General features: G+C 21.3%; 2 protein-coding genes across 4 annotated transcripts; both read right to left on the minus strand.

Annotated features, from left to right (window-relative positions):
* Positions 1 to 885: 885 nt before the first annotated feature.
* LOC127283704 (AP-3 complex subunit sigma-1) lies at positions 886 to 6794 on the minus strand. 3 transcript variants are annotated; one of them, XM_051308727.1, is made up of 4 exons: positions 6451 to 6794; positions 5728 to 6111; positions 2424 to 2506; positions 1423 to 1564 (listed from the first exon to the last, which is right to left on the minus strand). In XM_051308727.1, exons 1-3 carry the CDS (start codon positions 6517 to 6519, stop codon positions 2441 to 2443), a joined length of 519 nt encoding a protein of 172 aa, XP_051164684.1. In that variant the 5' UTR covers positions 6520 to 6794; the 3' UTR covers positions 1423 to 1564; positions 2424 to 2440. The 3 variants fall into 3 exon arrangements, with proteins under 3 accessions (XP_051164681.1, XP_051164684.1, XP_051164682.1); XM_051308725.1 differs by having other exon boundaries at positions 1424 to 1564; positions 2431 to 2506; XM_051308724.1 differs by lacking the exon at positions 2424 to 2506 and having other exon boundaries at positions 886 to 1564; positions 6451 to 6791.
* Positions 6795 to 11740: 4946 nt separating this feature from the next.
* On the minus strand, positions 11741 to 23033 carry LOC127283705 (beta-1,3-galactosyltransferase 1-like). Its single transcript, XM_051308728.1, has 5 exons — positions 22614 to 23033; positions 16926 to 17154; positions 15308 to 15573; positions 12972 to 13246; positions 11741 to 12641 (listed from the first exon to the last, which is right to left on the minus strand). The coding sequence occupies exons 1-5, from the start codon at positions 22629 to 22631 to the stop codon at positions 12218 to 12220; spliced, it is 1212 nt and encodes a 403-aa protein (XP_051164685.1). The 5' UTR covers positions 22632 to 23033; the 3' UTR covers positions 11741 to 12217.
* Between the last annotated feature and the right edge of the window lie 118 nt (positions 23034 to 23151).

Below are 23151 nucleotides of genomic sequence, written 5' to 3' on the forward strand. Positions count from 1 at the left end.
GAAATTTTAAATAAGTATTTTACTTTAAAAAATTAATGTTATTAAATATTAAATTAATTTTAATTACTTAATAAAAATAATTCTACAAGAATATTATCAAAATAATTTATTTTGAAATATGTAAGATAAATTTTCAAAATTAGAACAAATTTTTTTAAAAAATTCTTAGTTCAATTTATTTTAAGTCTGATTAAAGCAATTAAAAATTTTGGCATAGTTTTTTTTAGTTTTAATATGGTCAAAAAAATTTCGAACAATAATTATAAGTTTTACAGATTTTTCAATTAATTTTTTTTTTTATAATAATTGAATTGCAGAAGATTTTAAATTTGAAATAAATTTTTTGCAAATTTAAACTGCTGTAGTTTTTTTTTCTGACAATAATTCAGTTTTAGAGTTTTTATTTGAAACTTTTTTAAATAATTGGATTTTTATAAAAAATTTAAAATCATTGAAGATAATTGAATTTGGAAAGAATTATAATTAAAAATTATTAAATTTCAAAAAGTTTTAAATGGAAAATGTTAAAAATAATTGAAATTTTTGGTAATTTTATTTGCTGATTTTTTTTTAAATTGTAAAAAATTGTTAAATTTCATAAAATTTTTAATTGAAAAATAATTTAAGATAATTATTGAATTTGTGATGAATTTTATTAAAATTATTAAAAATAATTCATTTAGAGAAAATTTTGTTAAATAATTGAAATAAAGAAGATCATAAGAATATCTGAATTTTATACTAAAAAAAAAACGTATTTTGTTAAAAAATGTGTAAAAAAAAAATGTCGAAAAAGTCACATCTTATTTAAAATAAGTCGAAAAAAAAGTCAGAAAAAGTCGTATAATCCGAGGGCGAGGCCTGAGGTATGAATAATAAAAAAGATTTTAATAGAGAAATAAATCTGATTTATATATATAATTGAGAAATATAGTTGGTACAAAAGCACCAGCTACATAGACATTATAGAATAAAATAATCTGTGTAGCAGAAATATACATTTATATATATATATATATATAGTGCACAAGGAATCTCTAATAAAAAGGAATGATATTTATATTCACAAGTATAACACTTTCGCACAATATATTGATAAAAAATGGACATGTTCAGCAAATATTAAATATCAATTTATCTAAATCATTAAATTCACATAATTTGTCCCATTTGACTTTGAAAAAAAAATCTGTTTTCTCCTTTTTTTCCAAAAAAGATATATACTGTATTTTCTTCTAAATCGTTTATACTGTTCTTCATCGTAGCATATTTTACTATTCGTTTGTGAAAAAAAAAAAAAAAAATTTAGCTCCGATTACGAAAAATGCTGGAAAAATTTACAGATTTTTACTTTCTTGTTCCTCATTTTTGAAGGAATTTAATACGACTTTATTATAATTAGAATCCAGTCAATTCGAAGCCAGGAAAGTATGAGGGCTCGTCAGAATTTTAAATCTTTTATCGCTTGTGGTAAATCTGGTAATTTCATGTCCTTTATTTGCTGATGAATATTCATATTTTTCATTGCTGAAACTGCTCTTGCTGGAGCTGCAGTTATTCCCGCCTGAAAATTTTTATGTGAATGATGAATTTTTTATTTCATTATACAATTATGATTATTATTAAAAATTTTTTTTTTTCTGTAAACATTACCATAGCCAAATATATAAAGTTTAGTATAATATATTATTTATTAATTAATAAACAATCGCACCAGACAGTTATAAAAGCAGAAAAGGGGCGCATGAATTTCCCATATAAAAATCATTAATTAGAATTTTTATTTTAAAGTATTTTATTAGAAATAAGTATTTTTTAGACGAATTCTTTGGCAAAATTTTTAATTTATAGTCATTATCTTTACATGATTTTTTATTTAATTTAATTTAATCGAATTTTAATTTAGAAGATTTCTCATTCAAACGAAATTAAATGACAGAAATTTCAATTCACCGAATTTTTTGAACGTCGAATTTTTATTTGTCCGAAATTACAAATTGCCAATCTTTCTGTCCATTGTTTTTTTTTGCTATTTGTAATTTCGGAAAAATGAAAATTCGGGTCTTAAAAATACCATCAATTAAAAATTCGATGAATTGGAATTTCTGTTATTTAAAAAATTCGAATTCGAATCTTGTATATTAAATGACTATAAACAAAAATTCGGTAGCAAAAAATTTTGTTAAGTAAAAATTCGTATTAAAAAAAATTCCACCAAATGCTAATTCGAAAAGTGAAAATTCGTCTAAAAAATAATTATTTCTAATAAAGTTCTTTAAAAATGAAAATACTAATTATTTTTATGGAATAATCATGCGCCCCGTAGAAAAAGAAATATAAGAGGAAAAAAGTATTTTAAATAAAAAATTTGTGAAGAAATAAGCATTTATACTAAAAAAAGGAAAAGAAAGAAAATTGCATACTATCTACCACTACTTTGTTAAGGAGAAGGTCCTACGAGGATAACTGGATGAATTGAGTAATCTCGACGTGTTTTGCGTATCCCCTAAAATTTATGTTAGTCAATGAACTCTAATGTTCTAAAGTGGCAGAAAGTATGTTTTAAAGATGTGCAAACAAATTTACAAAGAAAAAATTCTTCATTTACTAATCTATCATTCAATTTCAATATAGAGATCAATCCAATGAAAATCATTAAAATCAGAATAGTTGATGACATTTTAAAAAATCGAGTTTTAATATTTCAATGAATTTCTAAATTCATTGACATTATTATTGTGTAAATTTTATTTTTTTTGATGAATTATTATTAATCAAAAAAATTAATTACGACATAATTTCGTAACCTCTTAGGAGAAAATTTTTTTTTTCTTTTTTCATTAAAAATTTTCTAAAATTTTAATTTAAATTCGGTAAATTTTAAAGGTTTTTTTTTGGTTTCACTTTTCAAGATTATTTTGAAAAATGTTGTCAAAAGTGAAGAATGTTAATAATTTGCAATAATTACCTACTAATTTTTTTTTCGAAAAATTGAATTTTTATCCTTGTTTATCAATATTTTTCATTCTGTGTGAATTTGTTTAAAAGAATATAAAAAATGAAAAAAATAATTCCAAGGGAAACAAAAAGGATTTAAAATTATGGAAGTTACAATACTTTTAAAACAAAAATGCAAAAAAAAAATCGAATTAATTTGTATAATATTATTGGACTGCCTGCATAATTTGGTATAGATCCGGTCCATTGAAAAAAAAAACATAAATTGTTGAACAATTTTAATTTCTAATTCAAAAATATTATTTTCTTTAATAAAAATATAAACATTTCTGTTCAGATGTTTGTATTATTAAATTTATCGTTCAAGTATATTTATTAATTAGAAGGTTTCGTATGAATAAAAACGATAACATTCGGACCATTGTTGTTTAATAAAAGTTCACTCCAACGTTTCGAAATCTACATGATTTCCTCTTCAGGGAGTCTATCAAAATTACAATAAATTTTCAAATAAACAAATACAAAAAATAATAATAAAAATAGGAAATTACAATAAAATAATAAAACAATTAAAATAATAAATAATACAATAAAAAAAAACAAATACAATAAATTAAAAATAAATAAAAACTAATACAACTATAACAATAAAAACAAATACCAAATAATGAAAATAATACAATAAATGATAAAATTAAAATAAACTACAATAATAAATTGAGTATTTAAATAATCTTACCAAAATAAAAACAATGTCAAATCATAGAGTCAATTGTAGTGTCAAATTTTAGTAAAAATAAAAACAAACGAAATAAACCCCAAAGTTGGAGAAACATATCATAACACAGAATGTTATCGTTTTTATTCATACGAAACCTTCTAATTAATATAACTCTCGGACGTTAAACATTTTAATATATTTATTAAAAAATAAACAATTTAAAAATGAATATTTGAAAAATTTTACTTAAAGAAAAGTAAATTTTGATTAAAATTTTATGATGAGTTTTTTAGTTAATTAAATAATTAAAATAAATAATAATAATAAATAATAATTAATAATAATAATAATTTTAAGAAAAGTCGTTTTAGTCGATTTATATTACAAAAAAAGTCGATTTTATTTATTTTAACAAAATTTAATTGCTTAAGGCCAGGTCCAAGTGGTGTCAGCTGTTCCATTGAAACTTCAAAGGAACAGCTGACTCGACTTGGACCTGGCCTTAATGAATATTTTACTTAAAATAACTAATGATATTAGATATTAAATTCATTTTATTAATTCTGTAATGAGAAAAATTCTTTAAAAATATTATCAAGAAAATTTATTTCGAATATTTTAGAATCGAACTAATTGTAAGACAAAGTTTTAAAATTTTATTTAAGTAGGACAAATTTTAAAAAAAAATTCTTAAAGTTCAATTTTTATAATTTTCTAAAGTCTGCTTTTAAGCAATTAATTAAGTTTTATAGATATTTAAATAAAATTTTTTTAAAAATAATTTTGGAAGAGTTAAAGTTGAAATTTTTTAGAAATAATTGAATTTCAAAATATTTTGTTAATTTTCAGATAATAATTAAATTTTACAGAACTAAAAAAATAATTTATCAAATACATAATTTTAGATAACATTTTTTAAAAGTAATTGAATTTTCAAAGATTTACAATTTTGATTTCTGAAATTAATTGAACTTTAAATGATTTTTAATTTATAATTTTGTAATGATTTCACTTAAAAATTTATTAGAAATTTGCAGACAAAAATACAATAATTTGAAAACTTTTTAAGTGATAAATGGTTTCAGACAGTTGAATTTTCCAAGAATATTATAAAAATCATTAAAAATTATTGAATTTCAGGAGAGTTATAATTGAAATTATTAAATTTCGAAAAATTTTAGATGGAAAATTTTAGAAATAATTAAATTTTAAAAGCTTTTAAATTGAAATTTTTGAAAATAATTGAATTCCAGAAGATTGTGTTAAATTTCAGACAATAATTATAATAAGAGACATTTTTAATGATTTCTGTTGATGAAAAATTTATTAGAAATCACATAAGAAAATTGAATTCCAAAAGTTTTTAATTGAAAAATGCTTTCGGATAATTGAATTTTCAAAGAATATTATAAAAATCATTAAAAATAAATGAAATTTTTGCAAATAATTAAATTTCAAGTGATTTTGAATTAAAATTTTTTGGTAATTTTATTTGCTAATTTTTTTAAAATTATAAACAATAACATATTAAATTTCATAAAAAATTTTAATTGAAAAATAATTTAAGATAATTGAATTTGTAAAGAATTTCATTAAAATTATTAAAAATAATATTAAAAATAATTATTTTAGTAAAGAATTTTATTTAAAAATTTGTTAAATAATTGCAATAAAGAAGATCTAAAGAAGATCTGCATTGTGTACTAAAAAAAAAAGTAATTTGTTTAAAAATTTTGTAAAAAAATGTAAAAAAAAGTCAGAAAAAGTCGTATAATCCGAGGCCTGTTAAATAGAGTTTTTTTAAAAAAAATATATGTCATGAACCATTAGAAAATTTTCACAGGATTAATCTAATACAAAAATAAAATTTCTTTTTCCAAATTTACAAAAGAACACTTTTTTGATTGTAAAAAAAAATACAAATTGATTGTAAATCATAAGAGAATATTTTTTTTTTTTGCTTGTAAATTTAAATTGCAAAGAAAAACTTGTCAAGCCAGAGATAAAGTAAAGAAAAATACGTAAATAATATAATTTTAATAAATTACCTCTTGTTTTTCTAATTTCGATTGTTCATCTATCCTTGTGAGGATTTCTGTCATGTTTGTTTCGAGGACCATACCGCCCATCACTAATTCATTGAGTATATAGTGGACTTTGTCTACATGAAAAATAAGATCAAGTTCGCAAACATTTTCAAAACATTTATCCAATGTTTCAACGAATACTTGAATCAAATCTAATATGCCAAGCTCTGATTCAGAGCTGTCGACACAAAATACAAAATATAATGTTGCATAATGTCGATAAATTAATTTATAATCGGATCCACCAATTAAACTACCGCCTTCTAAAAAATTGCACACATTGTCATCCCTCTTTGAAACTAACTGGAATGTTTCCTTAATAATTTGTTGTTGCATATCCTCGTTCTAAATTGAAAAAAAAAAAATTATTTAAAATAAAAATTGTCAAACATTGTTTTCATATCTCCAAAATAATATTTTTCTCTTATTAAAAATTTATAGAAATATATATATTTAAAATAAATTTATATATAAATAAATAAAACATACCCATAAGAAAGTTATAGTTTAGAAAAAGTTAGTTAAAAAATTTTAATAAATTACACATACAGTAAAATAAGAAAAATATAATATTTTATTCAGTAAACTTTCTCTATTCTTTCACTAATATAAAAATATTATTTTTTTTTTAGAAAATTTATTTTTTCACTTGACAATATAATAGAAAATTATCAATGTACTTACAAAATATTGATAAAATTTTGAAAGACGAGGCTTTCCATGATTATTAAAAACTAAAATAGCTTTTATCATTTTTAAAAAAAAAAATAATAATCTATTTTCAGGTTAGTCGAGGGAATTCCAAATTCAGCATACTGATGACGTGTATTTTGTCATTATTTCATTCGTATTTTCTAACTTGAATTTTCACCAATTATGTAAAATAAACAATTAACACTTTTAGATATTAACAATTGGCAATTTGTAATATTACACATATATAGAAACAATGATATATCAAATAAAAAAAAAAAACGATTGACAGATCTTGAGCAGAAAAATAGTTGGTTCCTTGTATTAAATTACCGATAAATTACCGACTGTATTTATTTATTGGCGGGAACTTTTTGATTTTGAAAAATAGGCGCCCCCAGCAATTTTTTTTTCTCACACATTTTTATTCTAAATTTAACAAAAAAAAAAAAAAATTTATATTTATAAATTATAATATTTTTATTGAAAGTAACAATTTTTGTTTTATTTTTAAATTATTATTTATTATTCACTAAATTCATAATTTAAAAATTTCATTAAATATAAATAAAATAAAAAATTACTGTACAGATATAGCAATTTTTGTCAGTTATTAAAAAAGAATAAAAAATACGAAAATTTTAGAAAAGAAAACACAATAAATATATGGAAAGAAAATTTAAAAAAAAAAGAATTTTAGAACAATGAAAGCAAATCGAAAATTTTAGAAAATAAATAGTCGAAAAAATTGAAGGAAAAATAGATAATTTTAGAAATTTTAATTAAGTGAATTTGAAGAACAATTAGAAAAAAAAATTAAGAGAAATGAAATTTAATATAAAATAAAATTCCATGTTAATGGAGCAAAATAAATAATAATAATAATTTACAATTTTGAAAAGGATAAAATTATATGTTTAAAATTAAATAGTATTATTTTTTTAATTTTAAGGGACGCATGAATAAGTTCTATAAAAATCAATTCATTTAATAGAATTTCATTAGATATAATTTTTACTGAGCCGAATTTTATTTGTTCGAATTTTCATTTATCAGAATTTTTATTTGCTCGATTTTTCTTTTAACTTGAAATAAAAAAAAAATAATTTAAAAACAAAACGAACATTTTTTTGTTTTAGTTAAAATACATTTCTAAATGGAAAGTTTTTTTTTTTTTTTTTAATTTAGAATAAAAATAAGTGAGAAATATATCGAAATTTCCAACACAAATAAAAACAAATTTTAAATAAACTGATTTTTTTTTTATTTCTTTAAGGTACACGCTTTAAAATACTTTAAAAAAGTATAATTTATACTGTTTTCTTTTTCTTTTATACAAAAGAAATTGAAAATCCTTTTCAAAAGGATTTAAAGGATAAAATAAAAAAAGATGAAACATTCTAAGTTTTGATATTCTCTGTTTTGTATCTAAATATTCAATAATTCAATATGTTCTTTATACATATTTAATTATTATATAATGCACAATCTGAAAGATTACGTTAGCCAGGATTTATATTCTCAGAAGCAAGTTTTAAAGAATTTATGCGATTGAAAAAAAGCTCATTTTTTTTTTCTAAAAACTCCACACATTTTTTTTAAGAAAAAAATTTTATAGTTTTTTTTTCTTCTTTTCTTTTTTTTTTTTGATACAATTTTATAGAGTTGAAAAGGTTGATAAATTCTCGTACTATTTTAAAAATTACATTTAGTCTTGTATGATTTTCAATTGTGTCTGCTTGATATTTCAAACGTCGCTCTATTTTTTTATGATAATTTCATACACAACTCACATACTCTAAAAAATACAATATTTTTTCCTATATAATATATTTACTCGCATTTTGTCATTCGAAGGAAATGTTTTTTTCTGCAACACACGGATACACACACACACACACACACTAAGAGCATATTTTCTTATTTATATAAATAGTCGATAGAAATAAACATAAATTAACAATATTTATGTGTTTAAAAAAAATTGAGATTCAAAAAAATTTTGATATTTAGAAAATATATTTTTAATAACTCATGAAATATTTGAAACATTATAAAAAATTGATCAATTCAATTATTGGATCATAATTTCTCATTTAAAATTAACAAATATTTTCAATATTAAATAGTTTTTTTTTTTATTTTTTGCTTCTATAGTAAAAAATCGATTTAATACTAAAAATTAATTACTTTTTGAAAAATGTAGATGATGCGTTTGAGAAATTCTGACCCTTTTTTTAATTTTATAATTTAAAAAATTGATTTATTTTGGAATTAATTGAATTAAAATAAATCAATTTTTACTTTTCAATAGATTTTATTTCGTTGATAAACGATTTTTTTTTTAAAATTATTACGCAGGACGCAATTATTTTCCACTGGGGCTAAATTTCCTTAATATAAGGCGAAACTTCATTTCTCGATTGTGAAGAATTTATGCGCATTTTATATGACAAAATTAATTTCAACTTTATGTACATAATAATACAATATATTTTCTAAGATAAAAGAGAGAAAAATATGAGATTCTTATTTTGTTTACTAAATTAATTATCAAAATTAATTTAGTTATAATAATCAGATCACTTAACATTTCACATTGCAAATATATATATATATTTTTTTCAATATAAATAATAATAAAAATTTAATAAAAATAATAAAAAAAAAAAGTAATAATAATAATCAGATCACGTAACATTTCACTTTAAATTGCACAACCATTTTTCGACTTTATAGTCTCAATTAAAAAATTTTTTTTCTCAATTTGACATTGACTAACAACCTTGATTTTTCACATCTTTAAAATACATGTAATGAAAAATTTTTTCTTTTTTTTCATTCATTCAAGTACAAATCGACATTTAACCTCATCATTTTTAATATGGAATGTTACAAATGATAAATGTTTAAAGTTTTATAAAAATATTTTAAAATTCTACAATACTTTATATACGCATTATTTAGATTTGTAAAAAATTCGTGCTTTTAAAGAATTATTATTTTTAATTTATATATAACGCCTCTGGTTTGTCAATTTCAAAGGCCAATATAATTACACACTATATTTATATATATATATTTATGACAAATTATTTGTATTTCATTTATTAAACTTTATGCAAAAACACACGCACACAATCGAGTTTTTTTTTCTTTTTTTTTGAGATTCGTTATTTTGAAAAAAAAAAGAAATTTCAACATTGAAAATAATTATATGTGAATAAAACAGCACTTGTTTCTCTTCGGAGTATGTATATCTAAATCAACTAAAAATTGTAAAAATATCACAGCACTACGGCAATAATAAAATTTAATCGATTATTATATCAGTGAAATTATTCATTTCTTTTTTTTTTTTTTTTTTTTGACTTGATCGATAAAAAGAAAAGCAACACTTGGGAGATCTGATTGACAATCTTTACAATTATTATAATCTAAATGGAAAAATACAATATTCTCTATTAACGCATGGTCTTGCGGATATAAAAAAAAACGAAGACCTATTCACAATCGTGAACCAAAACAAAGTATTGACTTTGGTTAGGTCACGTAGGTAACAATCTTTGTTATTATTATTTATAATTGTGAAAATTACTAAGTCACATTGTGAATCTTCGAATTATTCTGCGAATATTATTTTATTAAAAATTAATAGTAAAAAAAAAATAATCACAAAGATTCACGTGAGACAAATCATCAGTCGAGGATTATTTTCAGAGATAGAACATTTTTGTAATTATATTTCTTTGAAGAAAATTATTTTTAAAATCAGAGTTGCTACAGAACCTAGAAAACCTGAAATAGTAAGGGATTTTTAAAAAAGATCTGAAAAACCCTGAAAAGTAATGGAAATTGGAAAAAAATCCCTAAAATTTAATTCCACTTAATATTTAAAAAAAAAAAATTTTTTTCTTTGAAAAATGGCTTGATACTTTGATAAATATTATTATCCTATATAAAAGTAACAAAATCTCAAAATATAAATTTATTTTTTAAAAAATTATAAAAAATAGAGTAGGGATTAAAGTTTTTATTTTTCAGGTAACACGGTTATTTTCTAATCCGCATAACTTCTATAAAACTTTATGGATTTTAATTAATCATAAGGATTTTTTGTTTAGTTTTTTATGCTGAGATTTTTTCCAACAAAACTGTATTTAAATATAAAAATAGGACAACATTGTATTGGCGAGAAAATATAAAAAAACAGGGCAAAAAATAATTTTTTTTTTACATTTTCTCTTAAACCTAATGTCCCATTTTTATATTTATACAGTTTTGTTTGAAAAAATCTCATCTTTCAAAGAAAAAAAAAACAAAAAATTTTTTTATGGGGTTAAAAATGAAAAAATAAGGGTTAATTGTGAAAAAAAAATTTTTTAGACATTGAAAAGTACAATAAAAAACTGAACAAAAAACCCTCATGATAAATTAAAATCCATAAAGTTTTGTAGAAAGTTACACACGGATTAATATTATAAATTAACTATTTTTTGTATAAAAATTATCAAAATTCTAATTAAAAATGTTAAAAAATGAAAGTGGAAATTTCTCAAAAATGGTTCTGGAAAACTTGTAAAAGTCATGCGGAAATTTAAAAACAGACTTCTGTAGCAACCCTGTTAAAAAAATGAAATTTTATTTTTAAAATAAAAATTAAAAATTCGAAATTTTTAAATATTAGCTAAAGGTTTATATTTTTTTTTCAATTAAAAATGTCATACCGTCAATCGGGGATGTTTTGCTTTTTTTAAATTCAATTATTAATAATTCTAAAATGAATTAATTTTACAATTTAATTATTTAAAAATACAATTACTTTTAATTACTATAAAATTACTATAAAAAAATTGCAAAATAAAAATGTATTTATAAATAATTGTAAAAATAATTGTAAAAATAATAAATCAATTTTTTAATAATTGAATTTTATCTTTAACTTCTTAATTAGTGGAAATTAATTTTTAAAAAAATTTGTTACATTTGGAAAAAAAATGATATATTTTTGCTTCAGAAATCTTTGTTAAAAAATTTATCCAAAAATGCGTAAAATAAATTTTCTTCTATTTTTTTTTTTTTCATGAACACGATAATTTGAAAATATTTTAACTTATTTATGAAATTAAAATCTCAAATTGAAGACAAGAAAATTTTAGAAAATATTCACAGAAATTTGTTTCTGTCTTGTTTTTCAAAAAAAAAATTCAAATATTCATTAAATGAAAAAAAAAATTCATACTTCAACTTGGCAACGGTTTTTCTGTAAATTATATTTAAAAAAAAAACCATTGAAAAAATAATTAATATTGCTTATGAATTTAAAATTCTTCTATTCGTGTTAAAAATAAAATTTTGTCAAATATTATTTGTTTAAAATATAATTAATGAGAATGTTCTATCCCGTAATTTTCTCAATCAAGTCTTTTTAAGACTTTAATATGATAATTTTACTAATGTACGTACTTATTTAATAATTATTATTTTTTGATTATATCACCTCCTCATTTCGTTGCGCGTTATATTTACTGGAACAAAGGCTAATTTTTTTTTTTTTTTTATTCTGTCTACAGAAATATAAAATGAAAAGTATTTATCAATTTTTCAAATTCAACTTTAAGTCATACTTTTCATTTTAGATTTTATAATTTCTTTTTTATATATGTACCAATTTATGACAAATTCAACAATTATTATTATTATTATTATTATTATTATTATTATTATTATTATAGTATCATTCTTGAAAGAATGTTTCTTAGGAAATTTTATTTAATTTTTTCTTGATGATAAAAGAGTTTATATTTTTTTTGTTTCTAATAACAGTCACTTTTTTCTCTTGTGAACTATTGTGAATTGCATTGCAAGTGATATTTAAGTCATTAAATTTATTCCAAACAGTATGCATATTGATAGGACTTACTTTATGAGCTGTGATGACACGTTTAAATTCACATGCATCTGACTTTCTAGGAACATAACTAAATCCAGGATGATTTACTGGTTGTAATTTTGCCCATTTTGCACAAACTCCCGTAATGTAAACATCTTCAAGATGAAGAATTGGTGTTCTCAATGCTTGCTTATAAAGTCTTGCGGCAACATCGAGACTCATCACATATGCGGTGCCTGACAAATAATTTGGATACGTTTTTTCCGAGTACATATATTTTGGCGTGTACCTATTTGAAAAAAAAAAAAAAATTATTATCATCAAATTTATCAATTACACTGTTTGGCAAAAATTTATTTTTTTCTACCCCTGTAATAGTTTTGATATATTTTTTAAATTAGTGTTTAAAAATCAAAAGTGTTTTTTTACAATATTTGATTTTGAATAAAAAAAAAAAAAAATTGGGACATTCTTTTAATTATATTTTGAGGAAATTATAATACAATTCCAGGGTCAAAATTAATGTCGGACAGTGTTATTAAAAATTGTTTCTTAAAAATTTAATAAAAAACAAAAAAAAACATTATAAATTACAGGAAAATTGTAAATGTTTTAATACCATTTATTTTTTGGATCTGAAATTGGCTTAGCTCCACAAATCAAACAACCAATAAGAGTTCCATTACTCCTCGGTCTGGCGTTTAATGTTTCCAAAAGTTTTGGAATATTGATAAACATATCGTCATCGGTTTTCATAAGATATTTCGAGGTTTCGCAATAACTAGTGACCCATTTTAAAAGAGCAACAGATTTCAAAGTTAAATTATTGTAGGTATCGTAAAATTTTTCTTGAATTATATCATTGTACTTTTCACTTTCCTCTGCCACTGAATTCTGTAATGAAATTAATGTATTTTTTAAATTTCCTTCATGCTTAACCGGGGTAATTATATTCCATTCCAGGGGCTATTGTACCCATCGATAGTTTTTAATGCATAAAATTTTTATTTTAAAATACTTAAATTACTAATATTTTTTTTTATTATTATTGGTGTAAATATTGTTTGATAGCAAAAGGTACTAAACATAATTAATTAATTTTTTTTGTCAAAGAGCATTTAAATTACATGATTTTTTATTTAAGAGAATTTTAATTTAATCGAATTTTATATGTAATTCCAGGGTTGCTACAGAAGTCTGTTTTTAAATTTCCATGACTTTTCCAAGTTTTCCAGAACCATTTTTGTGAAATTTCCAGTTTCATTTTTTAACATTTTTAATTAGAATTTTGATAATTTTTATACAAAAAATAGTTAATTTATAATATTAATCCGTGTGTAACTTTCTACAAAACTTTATGGATTTTAATTTATCATGAGGGTTTTTTGTTCAGTTTTTTATTGTACTTTTCAATGTCTAAAAAATTTTTTTTTCACAATTAACCCTTATTTTTCATTTTTAACCCCATAAAAAAATTTTTTATTTATTTTTTTTTTTTGAAAGATGAGATTTTTTCAAACAAAACTGTATAAATATAAAAATGGGACATTAGGTTTAAGAGAAAATGTAAAAAAAAAACTATTTTTTGCCCTGTTTTTTTTTTTGGAAAAAATCTCAGCTTTCAAATAAAAATAAGAAAAAAATTTTTTAAGGGGAGAAATGGGCTTAAAAATGAAAAATAAGGGTTAATTTTGAAAACAACTTTTTACGCATATTGAAAAGTACATGAAAACCTAAACAAAAAATCATCCTCAATGATAAATTAAAATCCATAAAGTTTTGTACAAGTTATACGGATTGGAAAATAACCATGTTACCTGAAAAATCAAAACTTTAATCCCTTCTACTTTTTATAATAATTTTTTAAAAAATAAATTTATATTTTGAGATTTTGTTACTTTTATATAAGACAATAATTTACCAAAGTATCAAGACATTTTTCAAAGAAAAAAAATTTGAAAAAAATATGTGGAATAAAATTCCAGAGATTTTTTCAAATTTCCATGACTTTTCAGGGTTTTCTAGACCTTTTTTTGAAAATTCCTGACTATTCCAGGTTTTTCAGGTCCTATAGCAACCCTGAATTCGGATTTTTAAATTGACAGTAATTTAAATAGATTTTTAATTTATCCAAATTTTTATTTGTACGAAATTTAAAGACCCTGAATTTTCATTTGTTCGAAATTACAAATCACCAAACAAACAATCGATTGAAGGATTTCGGCGCAATTTTTTAAAATTGACCAATCACGATTTTTTTTTGATAATTTCTAATGAGGCGCCGTAAAAACTTATAATCATTTGTTTCCGAAACTACACTTGTCCGCAAAACAGTAAAAGAAATGATAAATTTTTAGAATTTCATTTTATCATAATCAATAGTTGACAAATTTTTGGCTTAACATCACCCTCAATGAAAAAAAAAAATTTTAAATGCGAAGCTTATTATTACAGTATTTTTTGTTTGTAAAATTATACTTATTCAGCGTAATATTTATTTCTCTCAACTTATAATGCGTGTAAAATTTACTTTTATAAAAAAGGCAATAATTATATTTTTTTGTTTATCAAAAACGATATTTACGCTGTTATTTCTTGTAAGTTTAAATACTAAGTGACAAAATATTTACATTACCGAATTGACAATCGATATAAAATTTATTCAACTTGATTTCTCTTTACCTAAAAATTTATAAAAATAAATTAAAAACTGATAAAAGTTGTATTTAATTCTAAATGTAAAATGATATAATATTCTTTAAATAAAAAAAAAAACAATTGTCAAAATTTTGATTAAGCCTAATTATAATTTAAAAGAATTTTATATTTTAAAAATTGGCGTTTCTTATAAATGATTGGAATATAAAAATACATTTATTTATATTTGTAACCTTATGTTTTAAATTCGAAGTTTTTTTTTTTTTTAATTAAAAAAATAATAATAGCAATACGTACATTTAGAGTCTCGTTGTCACTTTGTCCTAGAATAAATACAACTTTAACTGTAGAATTATACGTCATATCTGAATGATATCGATTAGCCCAAGTTTCTCTAATAGCTAATCTTGCTTTTTCATTAGAAACAGCCGAACAAACAGCAATAATTAAAAATGGAGACGGTGAGCAAATTTCTAATGGACTTAAAATTGTAGTTTTATTTTCAGGATAAATATATGTTCCCACATCGCGTGATGTATTCTCTCCCCATCCGTGAAGTTGTGCTGAAAATTATATAAAAAATGATTGCCAAATTTTCTTACAATATAATTATATATATACATATAATGCCTTTTTAATCAATTAATGATGAATTATATACAATTTTTTGGATTATTTTATACAGATTACAATTATAATACAAAATATAATATAATATATATAACAATATAATACAATAATAATAATAATAATAATAATATATAATATAATAATTACGATCTAGAAAATAAATTTTTTTAGATGTAAGGCGTGAAAATTATTTGTCAATTCTTCAAATATTTGAATAATTTAGAAAGCACTTACAAAAAGAAAAATTAAAAATTTCATAATTAAAAGCATATAATTTCAATTCTTAAACATGCTGAGAATTAATAAAATGCTAAAAAAGAATTAATAGTACCCACAATGCTTTCTTGTAAAATCTATAATTTTATTTGAAGCACAAAACTGAAAGCTAAAAGCATTGTTTAGAAATATGTACATTGTAATAAGAAATTAAAGAAAATACGCATTTTTCTACAAAAATCTTATAGTTAGAGACAAATATTTACTGCAATCACCAATAATTTAGATAAATTCCATTCGTTGAGCAAAATACTAAAGATTTATAATAATTAGTATCACCATTGTATCCCATTAAAATTAGTGAATAAAATTTAACAATTTTTTTTCCAATTTAAACAAAAATTTCAATATATTGAATATATAAATAATCAAAATTATTAAATAAATTGAAATAAGTATTTAAAAGAAAATTATTTTATTATAAAATTGTATGTTTATGTTATAATATTCATTTGCAAATTTCGAATAAATGAAGATTAAAAATTTTATCAAATAATAATTTCTATAAATATAAAAAATTCGGACAAATGAAAAATCGGTGAATTGGAATATTTGCAATGTCAAAATTTGAATCACTCAAAATTCTGTTGAATGAAAATTATATGCTAAAGTAAAATTCAGTTAAATTAGAAATCTTTTAAATAAAAAGTTCAGTAAAGAGAAATCCTGTAAAATAAAAATTTTGCCAAATTAAAATTCGATATTTAAAAATTCTATAATATAAAGTAAAAATTTGTTCGGCTGAAATTTTTTTATTATTATTATTATGAAGACAATTTTACCAAACAAAAAAAAAAATTGGAACAAAAAGGAAGGTGGTGTTTTTGAATAATTTGAATTCAAAGATTTTTATGGGATAATCATGCGTCCCATTGAAAAAATTTTGTTAATTTTAATTGATCCTTTTGAAAAATTCTAACCAAATTATTTTTCTAATAATATTACAATAAAAATTAAATTTTATATTATTAAAAAGTGTAGAGAAAGCCAGTGTTATTTAGATGCATACCTATAGATGATACCAAGTGCGTACCACCCAGAAGCCATGGGGTTGGAGGCTCACCTAATAGAGGATTTTGGACCGAATGATATGCTGGAACGTACAAAAGACCTAAAACGGTCAATATTATAAATCCGATTGTTAATCGTTTCAAAAAAGGACCTTTTCCTTTATTGACAGACGAATTAATACTACTGGCTGATGGAAGTTCCATTGGAAGCAACTGCATCCTATCCATCTGTAAATAGATAAATTATTAATTATTATTATTATTTTTTTTTTTTTTTACGCATTTAAACTTAAATATTGTTCAATAATTGCCTTGCATTTGGAGTAATTATAGAACAATAATTGTTACCTTAATTGCACTGAAAAAAAAATTTATTTGATTCAAATATAGACTTATTTTACGTATTCTAACACAAAAACTTCATAAAAATATACAAAAAAAAAAAAAACATTGAAATATTCATTACTTTAAGCAATTTATTAGAATTAAAAATTTTATCGAAGTTTTTAGTTTTAATGGTCCAAAAAAATGTCAGTCTAAAAATTAAGTTTTACAGATTTTTAAATAAAAAATTTTTTTATAAATAATTTTCGAAGAAATTAAAGTTGAAATTTTTGAGAAATAATTGAATTTTCAAAGATTTCGTTAATTTTCAGACAATAATTAAATTTTACAAAATTAAAAATAATTTATCAAATAATTTTAGATAATATTTTATAACAATAGCAAAATATTACATAAATAATGATCGAAAATTTTATAAGAGAAATAATCAATTAACCGATTAAATTACAAAATAAATTAGTTTAAAATACAAGAAGATTAATAAATGTTAACAATTAATTGTTAATTGTGAAATTCAAGTGATTTTTAATTTATAATTTTTGATGATTTCACTAAAAAATTTATTAGAAATTGTAGACAAAAATACAATAATTTGAAAACATTTTAAGTGAAAAATGGATTTAAATAGTTGAATTTTCGAAAAATATTATAAAAATCATTAAAAATAATGAAATTTCAGGAGATATCATTTAAATTATTAAATTTCCAAAAAATTTTAGATGGAAAATATTAGAAATAATTAAATTTTAGAAGCTTTTAAATTGAAATTTTTGAAAATAATTGAATTTCACAGGGACTGTCTCGAAATATTTGTGTCGTGTCCGTGTAGTGTCGCGACTCGACACGTTTGAAAACAATTAAGCGCGTTCCACACTTAAACTTTTCGGGCGTCCGACACGACACACGTGCCCCCTCTTCTCCATCTACCAAATGCATTCCCCTCCTGACGTAGGAGAAGTTAGTATTGAAGAGGGGGCACGTGTGTCGTGTCGGACGCCCGAAAAGTTTAAGTGTGGAACGCGCTTAAAAGTATCGTGGCGAGACCCGACACTTTTAAAATTTTTCAAACGTATCGTGGCACGACCCGACACAGTTAAGAAATTCATAATTGTATCGTGGCGAAGCACGATACGTTCAGAAATTTGTAATCGTATCGTGGCAGGACTGGACACGTTTACGAATTTCCAAAAGTATCGTGGCGCGACTAGACACATTAACAATTTGAGAATCGTATCGTATCATGACTTGCCACGACACGATAATTCTGCATAAATATGTCGTGTCGCATGAAAAAAAATTGTTCAATTAATTTAAACTTATCTATTATGTATTATCTATTATAATATAGTATATATGGAATAATAATAATACTAATAATAATATGCATACAAAATAATATACAATAATATACAATAATATATAATTTTTATATTATATTATATTATATTATATTATATTATATTATATTATATTATATTATATTATATTATATTATATTATATTATATTATATTATATTATATTATATTATATTATATTATATTATATTATATTATATTATATTATATTATATTATATTATATTATATTATATTATATTATATTATATTATATTATATTATATTATATTATATTATATTATATTATATTATATTATATTATATTATATTATATTATATTATATTATATTATATTATATTATATTATATTATATTATATTATATTATATTATATTATATTATATTATATTATATTATATTATATTATTTCCACGAATTTCTGTTTTCATCCTATACTGTTTATTTTCATGTATCTCTTTTTGTATTATCAACAACTTATTGTCTAGTATGTAAACAAACCACACTTAAAATTAAAAATAATTTTGTTCAATAAAATTAATAGATTAATTTAATTTATTAACGTTTTAATATTATTATGATTTAAAGAATTGAAAAAAATGTAAGACTTGATTACGAATTCAATATCAGTTTTTTAAAATTCAAAATGGCGGATCCAATATACCGAATCAAAATAACTAAAAATGGGCAAATTCGTCTAAACCATGTTACCCAGGGGTTTTCGGGGTCGCTGATTACGAATCTGACATCAGTTTTTCAAAGTTCAAAATGGCGGATCCAATATGGCGAAAGACAAAATAAAAAATTAATCGGATTGTTTAAAAACCTATTACTCGGGGGTTTTCAGGGTCGTTGATTACGAATTGTGACAAAAGTTTTTTAAAATTCAAAATGGCGAATCCAATATGGCGGACGACAAAATAAAAAATTAATCGGATTGGATTGAAACCGGTTACTGAGGGGTTTTCAGGGTCGCTGATTACAAATGTAACATCAGTTTTTTAATATTCAAAATGGCGGATCTAATATGCTGAACAATTTTTTAAAAAGGATCGGATCTTTTGAAACTTGTTACTCGAGCGTTTTTTGGGACATTTTGAATTTTGAAAAACTTTTGTCACAATTCGTAATCAATGACCCTGAAAACCCCCGAGTAATAGGTTTTTAAACAATCCGATTAATTTTTTATTTTGTCTTCCGCCATATTGGATCCGCCATTTTGAACTTTGAAAAACTGATGTCAGATTCGTAATCAGCGACCCCGAAAAACCCTGGGTAACATGGTTTAGACGAATTTGCCCATTTTTAGTTATTTTGATTCGGTATATTGGATCCGCCATTTTGAATTTTAAAAAACTGATATTGAATTCGTAATCAAGTCTTACATTTTTTTCAATTCTTTAAATCATAATAATATTAAAATGTTAATAAATTAAATTAATCTATTAATTTTATTGAACAAAATTATTTTTTCAAACGTGTCGAGTCGCGACACTACACGGACACTTTCTTAAAATTCAACAACATTTCGTGTCCGAGACATTCCCTGGAATTTCAAAAGATTTTGTTAAACAGACAATAAATATAATAAGAGAAATATTTAGTGATTTCTGTTGTGATTTCTAACTTATTAGAAATAACATAAAAAAAATTGAATTCTAAAAGTTTTTAATTGAAAAATGCTTTTAGATAATTGGATTTTCGAAGAATATTATAAAAATTATTAAAAATAATTGAAATTTTTGCAAATAATTAAATTTCAAGTGATTTCGAATTAACATTTTTTTTGGTAATTTTATTTGCTAATTTTTTTTTAATTATCAATAATAATTAAAATTCATAAAAAATTTTAATTGAAAAATAGTTTAGGATAATTTAATTTGTAAATAATTTCATTAAATTTATTAAAAATAATTAATTTAGTGAAGAATTTTAGTTAAAAATTTGTTAAATAATTGAAATATTTTTCGTATTTTTCATATTTTTGAAAAAAAAATCGTAGGAATCCGAGGATTGGACATTTTTTAAATAACCTTTTTACTTTTTTAAAGTTTGACAATTTTTTTCTCGTTGCTAGTGATAATAAAAATAAAAACATTTCATTTACTTTGTAGGCCAAGTATTAAATTATTATTTAAAATAAGAACCAAATATTGAAACAATTAACTATAAAAAATTTTTTTTTAAATAAAAAAAAATTGAGTGTTCGATAATTACACCGGTTGACGGTAGTTTAATTATGTTAAACTTAAACTTATAAACTTATTTTATTTCTATCTATGAAAGTGATTTAAGGAAATACATACAGAACTAAATGTAGACAGTGTGATTTAGAGAAAATCAGTATTATTGAACAATAACAATTATTTTTGAAATTAATTGATATAATGGTAAAGCAGATTCTATTTATCGAAAATTAATCTTCTCTTTTGATAATAATGTAATTTGATTTATGTTATTCTTTACTGTATAAACTTATAATGAACTTTAGCCATTATAGCGCCTACCTAGATTTAGTTAATATTTTATATTTTGTATTGTTACTTACGTAACTATTAGAATTTAGGAGTACTTTTGTACGAAAGGGCATGTCCCGTTATGTTCTAAATAAATAAATAAATAAATGTTTTTATTTTAGTTTAAAATCATTTTTATTATTTAGTTCATTACTTTATTTTTTATTATTTTCTTTATTTCTTTATTTTATTAGTTTATTTATATTTTCCTTATTATTGCTTCTTTTTAAAATTTATTGTTTTTTCTTCTTTAAATACTTTCAAATTTTTTTTTACAAATTTTTCATAAAATGAACACAAAAATTTATACTTCAACTTTGGACATTGATTTTTTTTTATTAACATTAACATATTTATTATTAACATTTTTCACTATATTTATTTCATTTATTCTTAATAAATTAACGTAACTTTTTATTTTTAATTTTAATTTATTTTATGTTTTGATTATCATTTAATATTTTTTTTTTATTATTTATGATTAATGTTTATTTTTAGTTTTTACTAAAATTTTTATATTTCTCTAACATATGGCTTTAAGATTTTATTTATTTATTTATTTTTTTATATTATTTGCATGGAATTTATATTTTATGTATTTTTGTTTGATACTCTCTGAAGAGGAAATCATTTTAGATTTCGAAACGTTGAAGTAAACTAATTAAAACTGTTTGTCCGAATGTTTTAGTTTATTTTTAACTTTCAACGTTTCTTAAAAATTCAGATAAACTTGTTTTGAGTAAAGGAACGGTAGAGTTAATAAGAAAAGAAAGAAAAAATAAAAAGTTACACTTAAAAAAAATGAAAAAAGAATTTTTTAATCTTTTTTTTTTATCAAAAATAAATTTTTTCTATTTTATTACAAAATTACATTTTTTCTCTATGTTTATGATTTAAAACAACCTTAAATTACTATATTTCACAAAATTGATATTTCAATAACTAAAGACAATAGAAAAAAAAGAAAAAAAAACAATAAAAATTTTATCAATTTTTTTTTAAGTTTATTTTATTTTTATAGATAAATTTATTTACTCCATTTTGTACTAATTACAAAATTTTACAATTCAATTTCTTTAAGTTTTTTTAAAATACTTTTTAATTTTAAACAATTACGAGAAAATAGATCTCTTATCACACATACACACACGCATATATATATATATTGTATATGCCTATAACAGAATAAATAATGAATAAAAATACAAGTTGAAAAATTGATTTTCTTTTAAAAGCATGATTTTTATTCAAAATCTTAATTTTTTTACATGGTAAGAAAAAATTCCTTTTTATTTATCATTTAAGCTTATTTTGTAAAAAAACAAAAAAAAATGGTTATAAAATTGTACAGTAAACTTTTTACTTATATATACATCAGTTTTTTTTTGTCAATAAATGCGAAAATATATTATTTAAAAATTTAAATTACGACAAAATATAACAACACCATTAGCAAATTTAAATACTTACCTTTCGTGCGTAGAACATTTGTCAAAATATAAACGTCGACTCTCCATTTATTGCATTTTTAAGCAACAACAGCAACAGAGGATGTTAAACTCCGGAAGTGAATAAATGTACGACAAGAAAAAACGAATACATAAATATATGAAATTTTGCGTTTTTTATTTTATCAACCACTTTTATTTCACTCTTTTTATAATTAAGTAATGAAATTAAATTTAATGGTAAAACCATGTGGAACTTTCTGTGCTGTAATCCATTAAAATGAACTATCGTTCGATTCGTTCTTCTCACACCAATTTTGCGATTTTTCCATTTTGTATACTGATTATTTGCAGTTTTGTTTTTCGGCATCGACAATCCAATCACAGTGAACATTCCATTGAGTCTCAGTGCAAATAATGCTCAGCTGTTTGTATCGCGATTGGTTGGAACCAAGAGAATAATTATTAATGGGCGAATTCACAATCACAATAATAAAAAATGTGTATCAACTAAAAATCAGTTGATTTTCATTGATGAAATAGAAAGAAAAAGAAAATTC

Source organism: Leptopilina boulardi, unplaced genomic scaffold (assembly GCF_019393585.1).
Source record: "Leptopilina boulardi isolate dan_hultmark-lab unplaced genomic scaffold, ZJU_Lbou_2.1 LbouV2_310, whole genome shotgun sequence".
Classification (NCBI taxonomy): Eukaryota; Metazoa; Arthropoda; class Insecta; order Hymenoptera; family Figitidae; genus Leptopilina; species Leptopilina boulardi.